This window comes from Dermacentor silvarum, chromosome 10 (assembly GCF_013339745.2).
Source record: "Dermacentor silvarum isolate Dsil-2018 chromosome 10, BIME_Dsil_1.4, whole genome shotgun sequence".
NCBI lineage: Eukaryota > Metazoa > Arthropoda > Arachnida > Ixodida > Ixodidae > Dermacentor > Dermacentor silvarum.
Window position 1 is genome coordinate 40,896,100 of NC_051163.1, and position 16,394 is coordinate 40,912,493.

Here is a 16,394-nt window from a genome sequence, read left to right on the forward strand (position 1 = left end):
TATCGATGACGGCAGCTACAACATCGCGCATGAAGTGTTTCGGTGTACTTGGACGACGGGCGTTCATTGAATTCAACGGCGTTCGACGTCACTTGCGTTTGTGGCGTTTTCCTTTTACATGCCGATTTCTCGTTCGCCCAATGAAGATTGCGGGCTCGAACTAGTCGTCAGCACGGAGAAGCAGCATAAATCGACTTGAACGAAGACCTGCTTATTATACGAACTTAACAATTATAATAGAACGTGCGAACAGCAAATGAAGTCTACGCTTACAAACTTATTCAGGCTCCTTGCAACCGTCACAGCCGCACGCCAATCAACCTTGGCCCCGGCAGGATGCACGCCTCACGCTCGCGCGCTTGCTGCGATCGCCCGTATCAATCTCCCCCCTTATCGTTCGTGACGGCGGCTTATGATGAAGCCGCGGCCTCGCTTGCTTCATTCAACATGCGCACATCATGTGACCAGCCAGTCGATCCAGCCTCGTCATCGAGCGGCGGCTGCAGATCCCAAGGTTGGTGTCGGCGATGCCGACAAGCGTTTACACTACGGTGCTAACAGGTTGCGCACCGATGAGCGGCGCTGGCGCTCAACACTCATGCCGGCAGCGCAAAGCGAAACGCAGCATTTCCTTCGTCGCCGAAGCCACCGAGAGGCACGTGGCGGTGCGTTCATATGGGGACGGATTCTGCGACGATCCACTTCGGCGATACTATCGCCTTGGCCACGCCTTGGACATCAGGCGCACGCTGATTGGATGGTTGAGCAAAATCGGATGAGCTGATTGGCTGGTTGAGCACTACGTCGTCCGATTTTGCTGCCAATCAGCGCGCGCCTGGCGGCGACACCACTGTCGCCGAAAGTGATCGTCGCAGAATACGTCCCATGACTCCCTGCAGAACTTACTAGAGGGAACTATGTTGCTAGTGTCCGCGGGCCTTTTTCACGATGGGGCAAGTGGGCTATAGCATGGGAACTATGGCCGGTACCTGGATTTGCCTATATACGTCTTCATTCTGGCTTCGAACGGCTTACTATGACTTGTCTTGGTCACTGGCAAAGGCAAGTGTCATTGCCTAAGTACAATGGCTCCAGACTGAAACGTCCCTGATTCACCCAAATTGTATGTGTACCTCGGGGCCGACGTATTGTGCTCCTTCACTGCGTCTCGTGCCGTGCGCTTTTTCATGTTTTCACATGGCAGTGACAGTCTCTGTACGACCTATAATAGTTTTCATTGACATCACCTGCTACCGCGAAATTATAGTTTTCGAGGACACTTTATCTGTCTCGAGTGATTTAGTGTTTCTTTTGTGGCCCTTTAAATTCTTATGGCACATACGTATGAAGTTGACGTGCCAGCCTTCGCTTGTGTCATCACTGGCCCGGATGAAACCCAGCCCGCATAAGCAGGCGTCTTCCTGAGGACCATTGCGGGCTTCCCGCATGCCACAAGTATTCGCTATAGCGTGTTTATAACACCGCGACGGGTCCTCTTCGTGGTGGATATTTACGGCAGCAAACCGCATTTGCATCGTCACTTCCCTATACAGCGACTGGCGTAGCGCGTATCAAACGTGACATCACCGACTCAAGAACACACCGCAGCCGCCTCGGTGTTAGTATACCGCGTGTAACGTACGAACGAACCGACCGGCGTAATGGTGTCTCGGCGCCTCCCACCCCCCGCCACACCGCTAAACCCCCTTCTTCCACGCCCTGCGGACTCAATGGTCCCTGTACCGTGAACAGACATCGCGGGCCCGTTGTTGCTGCTCGATGACACCGTTTCAAGTGCCCGACGCGTTTCGTCCCGCCATTGTTTGCTCTCGGCGCGGCGGCGTCGTGCAAACCAAATGTTCTCACACACCCCCGGGATACACGTCGCCGGAGGCGATGTCATCGTTTGCCTACGTAGCAAGTGTAACGAGTGCGTTGCATGAGTGTTTCGGGAGGGGGGAGGGGGGAGGTAGAATGAGTGAAGGGGGTGAGAGAGAGGCGCCGGCGTGTCTCGGTATCAGGGTCAATGGCGCGCGCGTTCACTCGGCACCGAATCCACGTGCGTGCGCGAATGACGTGACGTTGGATACGTGACGTAGTTTGTGGGCACTGTTTCCGATTGGGATCCGTTTCTTTGACGCTCTGTGGTTCCCCGGCGCGGTTCCGCTGCTGTCGTCATTGTGCACGTTATGGGTTGGCTGCCGCACTTGTCTTTGGTAAAAAAAAAAAGGCTCAGAGCACCGCGCCATAAGATGACATCGCGGTGCGCAGTGACCCCTTTTCTACGCTGGGTGTCTTGGAATGCGTCGCATCGTTGCCCGGAAGGAATGCGCGCGGAATGCATCGATTTGTATCGCTGGCGGCGACTGTTGTTTAAGGCACGAGGAAGTATCTGGTGTGGATCGCGTGGGAACCATAAACCGGACGCAGTCGAATCCGTATCGTTACGTTCGTCGGGGCCCCAACCGCAGTGCTTGTTAGGCTAAGTCAAGCGTACGATCGCGCGTATCGTTAAAATATGCACACCTACATATACAAGGAAAGATAGGCTGGTTTCTAGGCTATCTATAGTTCCGCATTGACGGCACCTAGAAAAAGAGCTACAGTCCATTGATCCTCACCGACCGTATTTACTCGCAAGATTTCTGGGTTCTTGGCCATCTAAAATAATACCGCGAAAAGCAATCAACGCACTCGAACATTTCTTTTTTCGCCTACACAGGCAACCTTAGCGAGTACTATATGTGACACTGAATAGTTAACGTAGTTGTAACTACAGCTTGCTTCCATTGTTTGTATTTGTGAACGCTTGCATATTACGTGTTGTACTCGTTTGTATCCTGTGCTGAAGCTCACTTTTTGACTGTCATATCTCTGTGCCTGCATTATTTTATCAGTGTGTATCATATCATCTGTTCATTCTCCACACACACACACACACACGTGTGTGTGTGTGTGTGTGTGTGTGTGTGTGTGTGTGTGTGTGTGTGTGTGTGTGTGTGTGTGTGTGTGTGTGTGTGTGTTTGCGACTATGTTTACGAACTCAGCGTGGTGCGACTTGACTTCGCCTTTTATATACGTATGTTCGTGCGTACGCATACACATGCTGTGGATTTTTGGCCCTAGGATGTTGTATCTTACTATATATACGTATGTACATTTTTTATACTGTTCCTGCTATGCCAAAAAGGTAGCCGTCACCATTATATGGTGGCATCTCTGTCTTTTATTTTCATTTTAATAAAGAAATGCACCATACCCACATATTTCCTATGACTGTTGTAAAGAAAAAAAAAAAAAACGCGAGCAATAGCTACATAGATGCAAACCAGTATACTCATGAATTAAGCATGCTCTTTCTGTCTTCTGAGGAAATGAGTCCTTTTTTTTTTTCTTCCTGATGTCTACGTTTCTCAAGGTCCTCTCTACATAAAAGTGCTGCCGCGAATGCTTTGCAGCACTTTCTCCTTGGCATCACTGAGGTCCATTTGCCATGGACCTCAGTTTTTAGCGCTTTTGAATCGTCAACCTATGCACGCTCTTTTGTTAACCGATTCAGAGGTGCCGTTTGAAAATACTGTGGCTTTCCCCATAACAAGTTGCCATGGACGTCAGATTTCTCACAAAGAAAAAAAAAGAAAAAAGAAACAGGAAGCGAAATTGACACTGTCCATGGCCTTCGCGATTGGGTGGCGCGTGCACGCGTCCGATCTCGGAGCTCATGCATTGTCCCGCTTAACCATTAATGATCAATACAAGATTACTCTGGGAATTACACCAAACGACCATTGCGTGAAGTGAAAGATTTCGACGAGATCCTGTGAATTAAAAGCTCAAGGTATTATTTTAGCCCATGAACATTACCCTAGAATTGAAGAAGTAAGCATTTGTTGTCGTTCCATGCCTCGGTTCTTTTTCTATCCGATTGTGGTCTACACACGCGCGCAGAGGTCACGTGCCTGTACCATGCGACCGCTTGGTCGAGAGCACTTAGTAGTAGTCTACACAGGAACTTAAAACTTGTGTACCTAACGAAACGCTTCGTGCCTCCATAAAATTATTAGTTTTTTTTTCTTGTGTTGTGTGTGTGTGTGTGTAGGAAAACTTGTTGCGTTGTTTCAAAAGTTGCCTATGCGTGGCCCTAAGAAAAGGGGGAGGGGGCGAGAGGGGGAAAGTACTGGGTTCGAATGCATTAGGTATAACGTGATTCAAACTTCAAAGAGCTTGAAAGTCGCAGCACGCTATACAGTATACATCATTCCATTTACAGAGAAAATGTAATTGTGCGTAAAAACTAAAACATCTATCCAAGGTCGGCTTGCGCGTTGCTTAAATGTATTCACTTAAGCGAAATATATTCACTAAGCACTTAACCTGGTGTTAACATTTTGATGTTTCATTTTTTTAACCATATTACAAAATAATCATTATCCCTTTACCTACTGGGCCCTGAACTTCCTGGACCATTCCTGAATAAAAGGCTGGCCGTTTTCTCTCTCACAATGGGTGGAAGATAAAGTCGTTATACCTTGGTCCTATTACAGGCACAACAAATAATGGGTAATGTTCTGGCTATAGGCACTTTGCGCTAACCGTTACGAAAGCATTCTCGCCTTCGTATATGCATTAGAAGTAAGGGTTATAAGGTTACGGTTACAGGTAGCTTGTTACGGGCACCTAACTTGTTATGAAATTGCACTGCGCTAGAAAATTGGGTCGCCTTTAACGAGTATCGCCAACGCAGTATGGATAATTTGCTTCCCGTGCACGGAAACACGACTCTAAATTGCATTTGTGCCCATCTGGAGTAAGGAAAATGATCCGACGAAATGGCACCTTAGATTAACGAGGGCATCGAAAATTTGGACAAGGATATACTTTGAAACAGTGACAGCGCGCGCCTTGGCTGTTTTGCTGCATAGCCGCTCGGATTGGACTGAAGTTTGCTGACGCGTGCAGCGTGACCGCCCAAACCAGCATTAACCGTTGCCTCCGCGCAATGCGCAAGTCTTTGCTTTTCAGCAATGAAGGGAAGCCAAAGAAAAGCGGGTAACCTAATTAGACTGACGAAGTATTCGTTCGAAACTCTTTGTTTTCGTGATTTCGCAGTAGGAGGTTGATTACTAGAAGAGAAAATGGAGGCCGTTTTTTTTTTTTCATATTTAAATTTCGCGCCGGAACTGCATCACAGATACGGCAGTGTGACGTCACAAATTTTTTTTTTTTTGCGTATCGGTCCTTGCCTCGCAGCAGAGGTTCTCTAAACTTGCTTAGTTCAGCCTTTGACTCCTTAATAATGCTATGTTTATTGATTAACGAACAACTAGACCACCAGCCGACTTTGTCTTCGCTGTGTCACGATGAGCTGATACTGGAGGCTTCGCGACACCCGTTTTCAGAATACGATATTGAAAGTTCTTTGTTCAAAGCTCAATATGCGGAGTTCGATAGACAGACGTCAACATGCAGAGGTCAACCTTGGTAGCCCAGAATTACTTGCACTGCAACTGGCAAGCACAGTAATTAAATTACTACCAAGTGGCTCGTTGCTAGGCTGTCTCTATTGCTGCCTCTGTCTTTATTGCGCGGCATTTCGCGCTGGCGTCATGGAAATTAATTTTCGCTGGCGATGACAGCATATTAAAGTTACATTTATTGCACCTTGGTTAAAACATTGGCCTCGTGGTATACGTTTGCGATTTCTTTAGGGCGCGCACGCTTGTATTTATTCGGACAACAATTAAAATTTATCGCTACTTTTTATTTCGCGATGTCGTGTCCATGCGGTTTCTCCACGTGCAATGTACATCAGCACTCCCCACTTCTGTTATTATCATTCATCCGAGTACTTTCACTCTTCTTCCATCTTCCCCAGTGAAGAGTAGCAGACTAAAGCATACTAGCTCAGGTCAACCTCTCTGTCTTTCTTATCTATCTATCTATCTATCTATCTATCTATCTATCTATCTATCTATCTATCTATCTATCTATCTATCTATCTATCTATCTATCTATCTATCTATCTATCTATCTATCTCTATGATCCACGCCGCGACAGCGCACCGGGGTTTGCTTGTCGCGTCGCTTGAATATCACGTGCACATGGTTGCCGCTTAATGTATACAGCGGCAAGCTAAGTACACGATGCCAAGGGCCATCTAAGCAAGATGGCGACCGAGCATACTTCCGGGAAAACTCGACTTAGCGCAAGCTTGGGCAAAAGTAAAAGTTGTGGCATTCTCTCGTGTACTTAACGTTAGTCATGAATTGTTCTTCTTAAGTTAGCGGTTGCAAAGTGTTTAAAATCTAGCCGTCCTTTGTTGCATTCCATTCTTTTCTGTCTATGCGTGGTGGCGTTAAGGCACCGTGACTCGTTCCAATACTCGGGCTTAGAAGCTGTCTTAGGAGTACTAGTAAGCCGGCTTCCACACTAACAGATCTATAAGTTGTAACAAACCTCTGATTTCCTACTCAAAGGATGAACTGTTCTGTGATTACTTCTAGACTATTGGGAAATGACATCCGCCCTCATAAGCCGATGCTGTCGTTCATAGATCTTATCTGAGATGGCGTGGAAGGGAAGGAACGTGAAATGCTCGGCGCAGGCTGTGGTGAGAATCACGAATGAACAAACCATTTCACGCATCATTGAAAATCTGCGGGGGAAATCACACGTGGAGGGAAAATCTGACTTCTATAATTTACGAATACGTATAACGCAAATAAACGAGAGCCTTATCAAAAACATTTCGACGGAACCCATCTTCCGATGACTGTCGATGATGTTAATACGATTAGCATTCAAGCAATTGTAGCGACACAACATACGTATTGCTGAAGTCACCTTTATTTACAATCCGTAAAGCGGGAAGTACGCTAACAAAGCTAATCGCATTAATACAACCATGGGCCACAGTGCCACTACAGATTTACAGCTTGTAGCACCTTCAGACGCTATAAACAAAGCTTCACTAAACTCGGCCTCCCAACCGCAACCAGTTCCTCCCGCTAGCACTGTAGAATTGGGGCTCAACGTGTTGATTTCGAATGAACTCGGACAATATTGCATAGGAGTCTATTTCGGGTGTAACTTTTTTTTTCTATTGCTAGATTGAGGATCGCGCTTTCTCACTTTAACGAGTCGGACATGTAGTACCTGTAGAGTGTGCTCGTAGCAAGTTGAGTACGGTTAGAACGAAAGAAAGATACCAACACCAAAGTAGGCTAGGAATGTTGTCGCATTATGAAGTCGTTTGTCTTGATAAATTGCTGAATTTTATAACATGCGGAATTGCACACCTAACTGTTACAAGAAGGATCAAGAGATGACGCCACCATTCTGTACGTACAGTGCACTGGCAGCGCGCCCCTTCTGAAACCTCCGCTCCCGTCGCGGAAACACTCCTCCTTTATGAACTCTGGCCCTCCTGCTCGCGGCCGCCCAGTCTAAACACTCTATTCTCTGTACCTGCATGCAACCACACCCATTCCTGTGTACTCCATGCTTAATAAACCCAGTTAAGCCCCGTTAACACAAGTCCAGTGTTCTATCGCCCACTGAATGAGACATAACGAAACAGGGTGTCAGAGGTGGGATTCGAACCCGCGCCCACATTCGTGGTGCACGTTGAAAATCAACATGATTCAAGCGTTCAAAAAACATAGCGTTCACCGCGCACAAACGCTTCTGCAGATTGCATTAAACCAAGAAGCAATCTAAGGAATCTGTCTTTAGAGCTCAAATCAATTCAAATACCCGATTCGTTTTGTCATGAGGTGAGCACCACTGAGAACAGTGCGTTTTTTTTCTTTTTTTTGTAACAAAGGTAAGTTCTTCGATAACAACTAGTGAAAACTTAACATGCTCAAGAGTACCATTCCATTTAGCGGGGTTTCTTTTTTCTTTTTTTGTTCGCCTGGGTTATCACACATCTTAACGCTGAAATTAATATAAATATGGGGGCCCGTCTCATGCAGATTTTGCTAGTGCAACTGCACGGACCATCGTTCATAGAATTCAAATTGATCACTTCTCTACTTTAAAGCCCTAATTTCACTTTCCCGGACTCTCTTATTCCCAGAGCATGTCTTCTAGCTGTCCGACAGTAATTTTACCAATCACATTTTGAAACTGCAGGTCTAAGCTATTTTCATGCTCCGACACGAGGAAGTGTGGCAGCCACCTCGTAGTTTTTCTTGATTTCATTTTTTTTTCTTAAGCGGACCGCCTACCCCGTACATGTGGTTCTCGCTTAATTGACTTCTCGGCGGTGGTGCGTTTGGCCAAACGTGCTGGCGTTCCAGGTCATAGGAGCCGCCAAATCAGGGAGGTGCATACACAACTTCATTACACACTTCCGAGGCGATAATCAAGAGCAGCTCTGGTGAATTGCATTGACCAATTGGGGGCAGCCGATCGGCTCCGCAAGTGAGCAGTCCTGTCTGGCGTAAAGCAATGCCCCCTAATTCACGATTGAAAAAAAAAAAAACCACGCCGCTGGAGCATTACGTCTGAAAGCGTTACAGCGGAAGTGCTCAGGATACCCTGCGTGTGGTCATCCGCTGTTTGCGGCCAGCGCAGACGAAACATCCTGCCGAATGCCCTCTCGCAATCAGCGGCTTCCGCGTCGCTGTATGGGTCCGATTGGCCGCGTGTATCAGAACTTGAGCTATCCGAGTCGGAACTGTCACTATCGAGCAGCAAACGCAACGTCGCGTCTCCTAGTGACGAGTCCTCCAAGGCGTCTGCCACAGCCACGAAAGCCACGACTACCACAGCGCCACCAAGCGTGACCAGCAGTAACTAAACCAAAGAGCACGAGTACAGGTAATACGTCGCGCATAGTTCCGGCCCGGCCCACTCAATCAGCTTTCGCGGGACGGCTTGGATCTCGAGGTTGCAGCTCGCAATCTGCTATGATCTCTAACTGAAACATGCGACTTGCACTCTCACTCTGTCGTTGGAACGCGCTTGCCGCAAGAAAGAGCAGAAAAATAGTTGCGCCAACTCCGCCATTCGAATTCACCAGACTGCTGCGGCTGTGGCTGATGCACAAAATACGAAGCTTTCTCCGTGATTGTTCAGAGCGGCTATGCGCTTTGTTCCCACAGCATGTGCGGATTCCCGCAGGTCACGTTTCGGATCCTGCCCGAGCGTGGCTTCCACTGAAGACTGCGTCAACATGATAGAGTGGAACCCGGATATAACGAACCCGGATAAAGCGAATTATCCTCTAAATTGAACAAGCGAAACTTACTGACCGATATTCATGTAAAATAACTCCTTTATAAGGAACTAGGCAGTGGATATATTGAACTCGAAGCGTCAGCGGCCAGGTAAGCCTCCTTGCCCGACGCTTCATGACGCACTTTTGCGGTAGAAATGACTTGTGCAGGTATTCACAATGTCGCACATCGAAAACGCATGCTGAGGAACACTGAAAAAAAAAAAAAACATTGCCTTGTACACGTAGTTTCCTTTTCAATAAATGGATTCCTCCCTGGCTTCTTTTCTTCGCTGGATATACAAGTACGTTATAAGGAATGCTTCGTTATAGGCGAGTTGGGATGCGTAGAATTGCCTGATATGCTGAACTATTTTTAGAGCATAAACTGTTCGTTGTAACCACGTTCGGCTGCAGAAGCAGCCGCGCTGCGCTGAACACTTCTCTGACACTTGATTAGTCGCACTGACTCTCGCGATTCTCATTATGACATCTTTGTGTGTATTGCAATGCTATAAATAAAGAAATTATTACGCGATGATAAAGGTACAGGAAGCGCACTGGTTCTTTGAGCTAAGTTGTGCCAACATTTAAGGGAAGGCTACGCAAGCGCAACGCAAGCAGTAATGGTTGATGTCCATCGTTGATCAACTGAGGCTATTACTTAGGGTTAGATGAACTGCTTTACAAAGCGCATTAACAAACTTTAAAGTATTGTTTTAAGGATAAAATGTAAATGGTAGACGCTGTTGAACGTACTGAGATGCATGCAACTGATTTGCTAGCACGATGGTAGGTGTTGGTTTACATTTCTCTCAGCGCCAAGGAAAGCGCGCGAGATCTCAATAAGTACCACGTGACCATAGGCGCTTCCATGCAGTTTGATGATAAATATATATAACCAGCTAACCTTAGGTATATTTAGTTATCTAGGTTAATTACAAAATGACATTAAGTTTCTCAGCAGCGCAGCGAACTGTGTTGGTCGATTCGCCTACGGTTCACGTTCTTCAAGCCTTTACACATATTACCTAAAACATATTTCACATGTGTCAGTATTGTTCAGACACCATGTCAGCTTACCGACAAGAATAACTTTCTGTTTCGCACTTCAAAGGAAATTCGTACTGGCTCTTCAAGGAATTGAAGAATTTTCGCAAAGGAAGTTCTTTCTCAGAAGACCGTAAATATTGGCTTCATTTGCCTCATTACGCTATGGTAAACCACGTAACGTGGCAGCTTTGCTATTTACACGAATGCGACGCGACCGAATCGAGTCGGACACCGAGGTGCCCACTGCCGACGCATGTATCTCGTCAAGGTGGTTGTGCGAGTCCACCCACCCCTTGCCCAGCTGGTTTTAATGAACTCGCCTCGACACGCTCGCGTTAACCTGATCTCGACGAACGGTTGTCAGCCCGACACACCAACTAGGCAAATGCTTCTCGTGAAGGCCTGGAAAGTGGCTTATTGTGACAAACCGTGTATAATGACAAAACGTGTATAGATGATGAATGTGAAAAGTGGCGCCGACCGATCGAAGATGGCCGACGTAGATGTTCCGAAGCAAAACCTGGTGGTTCCGCTTCCGCGAAGCCACTATCCACTCAACAAAGAGCTAAAAGAGTCGTTTCGTGCTCACTACAAGAGCGTGAACACCGGCGGGGAAGCAACGTAGCCAGCTGCATGCTTTCTTCGTGGTATTCTTGGGGTGCTTGACAGGTCCTCAGTAGACGAAATCCAGCCTTGCCCGGCAATTCGCGTGAAGGAAAATAATTGACGTGCAGGAGTGTCAGTGTCCGTTCATTTCCTCACTCTTGACATGGCTGAATGATTGATTGTAAAGTTGTCTTTTTTTTTTTTTTTTTTTGAGGGGGCAGGGGGGTTTCCACTGCTTGACTATACTGCTGGGTGCCATACACTGGAGCTTCGGAGGCACGCGAGCTTGCCCACTTCAAGAATGGGGTGCTTATCCCCCCCCCCCCCCCCCCCCTCTCACACGCACTCGTCTTTCGCTACGGCAAGCGGCGCTGGCGCGTGGATTCTTTAGCTAGGGCACACTTGATTTGCCCGCCCGATGGAAAGGGCCCAGCCACATTTCATCATCATCAGCAGCAGCTTTAGCTACGGCATTCCACGAAACTTATCAAACAAGAAATTAGACTGCGCATGGATTTCATCACTGCTTGAAATGCAGTAAGAGCAGTGGGCAAATAAAACCGGTAAAACAAAATTAAAATACGAACAGACGGAGCTTTTTGAGTATGGAAATTTGCTCGACTAATTACGGCTTCAACGTGCGATACACGCTAGGGTAAGCGAAGTCCTACACATCGCAGTAAATTTGTCAAACATTTTCTCCCAGTACCTGTAATTTCGTTCCGGTACTCTCGGCTATTTTCAGTTGCAAGGCCGTACAGAACGCCCGCATGAATGTTTTAGCTTTCCGCCTTATGGACCTTACGTAATGATGACTTTGTCAGCACGCGCGATGCCGCTGACATCGATGACGCGGTTACATTCACGTTCGCATAGGTGCACATGTCATCGTTGGAGAACAACAAAATTGCGTGTCGCACGCGTCGGAAGCCAGATCTTCGCTAAAGTGCGTTGCCAGCGCAACACCCGCATAAGTAAGGCACATCCGGTCCCGACGCACCTGCTGGCCGGTGTCAGAGGTAAACGGTCCTCGTTACTGGCCTACAACCAGAAACCTGGAGCATCTTGAATTTCATCGGAACTGCGCGAGCATCTCATCTCGCTAGGCGACAGCGCTCCATTAGACAGGCTCGAGTTTAGGATTGACAGATCGCGTCGATTTGCCGATAATCGGGAAAACCGTTTAGCACCGGCTAGCTGTGTCCGCACGCGACAGGTGGTCGAGCGCGCGCCCCCGCCAAAAACAAAACACGATCGTCGCCGCTTTTGTGTACGTCAACGTCGTACAAACAGAAAAAGATGTCTCACCTTGGTTTGCGGATACGGACAGCCCAGCGGTTGCGATGACAAACACGGCGGCGGCGAGTGTTATCCAAGACGGCGCGGTGCCCGCAGCCATGACGGGCTCTGTAAGCACACGGACGACGTCCACCGGTTTCTGGCGAAGCACGGGGCCGAGAAGGCGGCGACGAGCACCGTTGCTTTGCCGGCAGCGAGCGAGCAACCAGCAGCACCCCCCCGTAAGAATTCGTGACCTGCTCCCCGCGCCGCTGGCGCTCCTTTCTTGTATTTCTTGGCTGTTTTTGGCTGGACCCTCCCCGTTGTACCGTTGCTTCCTCCACCAACAGGTCTTCTGCTCTCGTTCTATCTCCGCCGTGGCGCGTGGCTCACGCCGGGGCTGCTCTTCTCCGCGAGGCGGCTGCAGGTCTTCGGTGAGGGGGAAACGTCACGGCTGACGTCACCGGTGACGTCGCGGGAGGACCTCCGTGCCCAATTTGCCTGAGAGGAGGTTGCCGCTGATTTTCGGGGGAAGGGGAAGCGTTTCGAAGAGGGGATGGTGGTGAGGGTCTGGGTTTTCCTGCCGGCGCAGCCCTCGCCGTTTCGGTGCAGCGCGCCCGCTCGTTGGGACGGAAGAGCAAAAGAGGACGTTTCGGATATCGCGTAACTGCGCAGGAGCGCTCGCGTCTGGGCTGCTTTATGAATGTTCGGATTGCTTCATTCTTTTAAATACGCTCACTTGAAAGCTGCCTCGAAAGCCTGGTTGACTCGTACGGAACGCTTCGTTATAAGGAACCAGCTATGATACGGCGGAAATGCGGGACTACTTTTGAGAGCGCAGCCAATTCCGGGACCACGTCACTCACGTTAGCCTCGCAAGCGCTGCACGGTTTTAACTGAGCTGGATGGGACGCGCGAGTCCTGGTTGCTCGGGTTTTGTCGTTGCGCTGTGGTTCTTTCTTGGAGTCGGGAGGAAGCGCGCTTGTTCCTGACCTACATCGGGCCGCCCGTATGGAGGACAACAACCTCCCCAGTGCGACGGCTGCCGCCGGTGTTTATTCGTCTGCTTTATTTTTCATTCTCTCTCTCTCTCTAACTCCCTCGAACTGTCTTCTTCTCGTCGGGTCGGGGCTGTTACCTTCAACTTGGCCTTTTCGCCCAACTGTCGCTCGTTGGGGTCGCTCGCCGGCTCGTGCGCTGTCATGACTGGAGCACGCTTTCTCGTTCGCGCGGTGACCGATGCCCTCCGGCTTTTCAGCGATTCATAGTCGGAATACATAATCGCAAAACCCGAGAACGTCGCGAGAGGTGGCGATCGCCGGGACAAAAAGGCGTGATTGACGCGTTCCTTGCTTCGACGAAAGAAAGAGGCCGATGAGAAAAAAAAAAAGGAATACCGCTGCGTGGCGGTGTTTTTTTTTTTTTTTTTTTTTTTTCGTGTTGCAGAGATGCGGTGAAATGGGGTCGACGTGTCCGGCTTGGGAGTCCGATTTAAACTTCGTGCATGGGGGAGAATTTGGGCTGCCGAGCTTGCTCATTCAAATGACTCTCGCGGGGAGTTTTTCCGCCTCAAAAGAAGAGATGGAGTATCTGGCACCGGACCGACACGAGTGAGTGTTTCGGCACTTAGGTCGCGAAAGTGTGGCGATTTCTTTTTCTTTTCTTGACCTTGAAAGCCCCTGCAATAATGTCATAAAAGTATAGTTCACTTTGCAAGCACTGAGGTTCCGGAATTTATAGTTCTTCGGTTACTCTGATTGCTTTTTCCGCATTCCACTTCCTGCTTTCTTTTTAGTAAGCAGTTGACTGAATAGAGCAGGTCTTATATGTAGTGTCCTATATGTAATTCTGGGAAGTTCCCGTAATGGAAACGAATGACAATCACTTGCTTGATGACACTTTCCACTATTAGGTGTCGTAGGTATTGCTTGTATCATTTCATATAGCATTGCATTCACCTGGAATATAATTCTAGGCGAGCCGACAGGCAAGCCTTCAGCCTGACTTACTGCTGCTAAGGTGTGTCATTGGCCGGCGATATAAGTGGAGAGCCACTTTTGTGATCTCTAGTGACGTTAATGCTCACTATATATAAATATATACGTAAGAAAAGTTCATTGTCACGCTACTTTGTTCTTCTTCAGAGGACCTCCCGCTTCTCAGGAATGCTGAACTCACGTTCTCTGTACTACGTCGGTTTCGTTGCTCAAGTCAGAACGTCGCGGTGACGCGTTCCTGCTGAAGAGCGAACTGTTGTAAATGCATTTTGATTTTTATAATAGATATAGATATAATCAGCATTTTCGTTTTGGGCATACTTTTTTTTTTCAGATGCAGCACACCTCTTCATTAATTCTACGTCTTCATTCGATGTCAGCCTCGGTGTGTTCACTACAGGACGAAGGCATCTCCTGCGTAAGCCGACTGCATCCGCAGTGATAATTGGGGCATGCCATTTCGGAACAGCTAAAATAATGCACACTGGAGCAATAAAATGAACCTTCGGAGCAGGTTATGAAAGCGATTGCAAACTATATTATACGGAGCTTTTGCAGTGGGCAGGCTATGTGAAAGCAGTAAGTGATCGCTTGTCTTGTTCATAAACTCAATCCAAACACTAAAAATGACCCTCCCCTTAAAGAGGTGCCTAAAGAGCACCTCACTAGCTTAGAAACAGCATGGAAGCACTTTGACGCGCTAGGTGCAGACTTCGGAGGAGTTTAGAGAACATTCAGCGTGATCTCGCTGCTATAAATGTATCCTTTAAGACAGAGCACTCTGTGAAAACAAGTGTGCGGATAATACGGCACAGCCAAATATAGCTAGACGCACCGTCCTTCTATACTTACCTAAATAAAATCGGTAATTTTTTTTTCGTTTTTGCGTACTCGCAAGACCGTTATCTCCCCATTGTACAGGTTCCTTAAAGTTAAAGTATCGGTAATTTGATAAAAGAAATGCTATCTACGCAAATAGTTGCTTGCATAGGTAGTTTATCTGCTTTGGCAAGTAGTTTTTCTAAACAAGTAGAGCCGGCAAATGTAAATGTTTTTTTTTTATTTCACGATTTATGACATATATGTCTGCATTAAAAACTTGAGTGATCATTTCGAAGAGAACTGCATTTGTTTGAATCTGCAAGAACACTTCTGTTCGGAGATAATTCTAGGTTTTCTAGGCTAGCGTGCTACATAATCACTTACGTCACCATGGTGGGTCCCTCTGTGTCGGAACTTTCGCCTCTGAATGTTAGATTAGCATACTGAGTGTCAAAATTGCTGAACAAAATAGTCACCGACCAACTTTCTGAATTTCTCGTAAGAGCGTCCGAATAACTGCGCGGGCACTTTAGTGGGAAAAATAATTTCATTGCGTTTTAGAACGCCAGCCGTATGACAAACTTACCTAATTTTGCCTTGTGCTGTGCTTGACTGATGCACTGCATGCTTGAAATATCGCGATGGTCGATACCGCGGGTGCGATTCGCTTTCGCTCGCCCCGCAGATCGATGCGCGCCATCGCGAAGACCAAGGTAATGTTGTTTGCCGTCGCTCGGAGATACTCAGATTACTTTTTTTTGCATTCCGCCTAATTACATAATTAGTCTTAATTATTTAGCGAACTTCTCAAATGATATAAACACATGAAAAGTGTCAAAGAGAAATTGTAGGGCGACATGATACGCTCCCGATACAGCTTTCTGTTGCTCAATACTTGTCGCGCGAATTGCCTCTAGAGGCACGTCGCGTGTATTCGCGGGCCTCTTTCACGCTCGGAAAAAAACACCTTTATGCAGCACGTATATCTGGCTCGACTCGGTCCACCGCGAAGTTAACGCAGCTGCTGGTTCTACGCCATGCCGCATTCTATGCTGCGGATAAACGGCACTTGAGGACTAAAGTTTCGTTTTGGAAAACCCCGAGCAACCCATTGGGCGCAGGGTGGGCGCAGATTTCTCATATTTTGCTGAGATGCAGCAGGATGTAGCAGGGTTCGCCTCTCGGTACATTTAGGCGCAGCGGTAGCATCACTGCAGGCTATGACACGGCCTCCGTGATTGGGCAGTGTGCACAGCCGGATCTCGGAAGCAATGCGTATGCCTTAACAACTGCTCGTCATTCCTCCGCTCTCGGTGGCATTTCCAGTACATTGGCGCACTATCTGTTATACCCCTGTCAAACGGCACATGTAATGTCATTTGCAGCATATGAAATTCATACCGAATGTCATAGC

At 47.8% G+C, this 16,394-nt stretch overlaps 1 protein-coding gene across 1 annotated transcript in view; it reads right to left on the reverse strand.

The window, feature by feature from the left end:
• LOC119431476 (sushi, von Willebrand factor type A, EGF and pentraxin domain-containing protein 1-like) overlaps positions 1-12,514 on the reverse strand; it is a 72,863-nt gene extending 60,349 nt beyond the window's left edge. Inside the window, exon 1 of the mRNA XM_037698956.2 lies at positions 12,192-12,514. Within this exon, the coding sequence (XP_037554884.1) occupies positions 12,192-12,282 (91 nt within the window). The 5' untranslated portion in view covers positions 12,283-12,514. The remainder of the gene's footprint in view (positions 1-12,191) is intronic.
• Between the last annotated feature and the right edge of the window lie 3,880 nt (positions 12,515-16,394).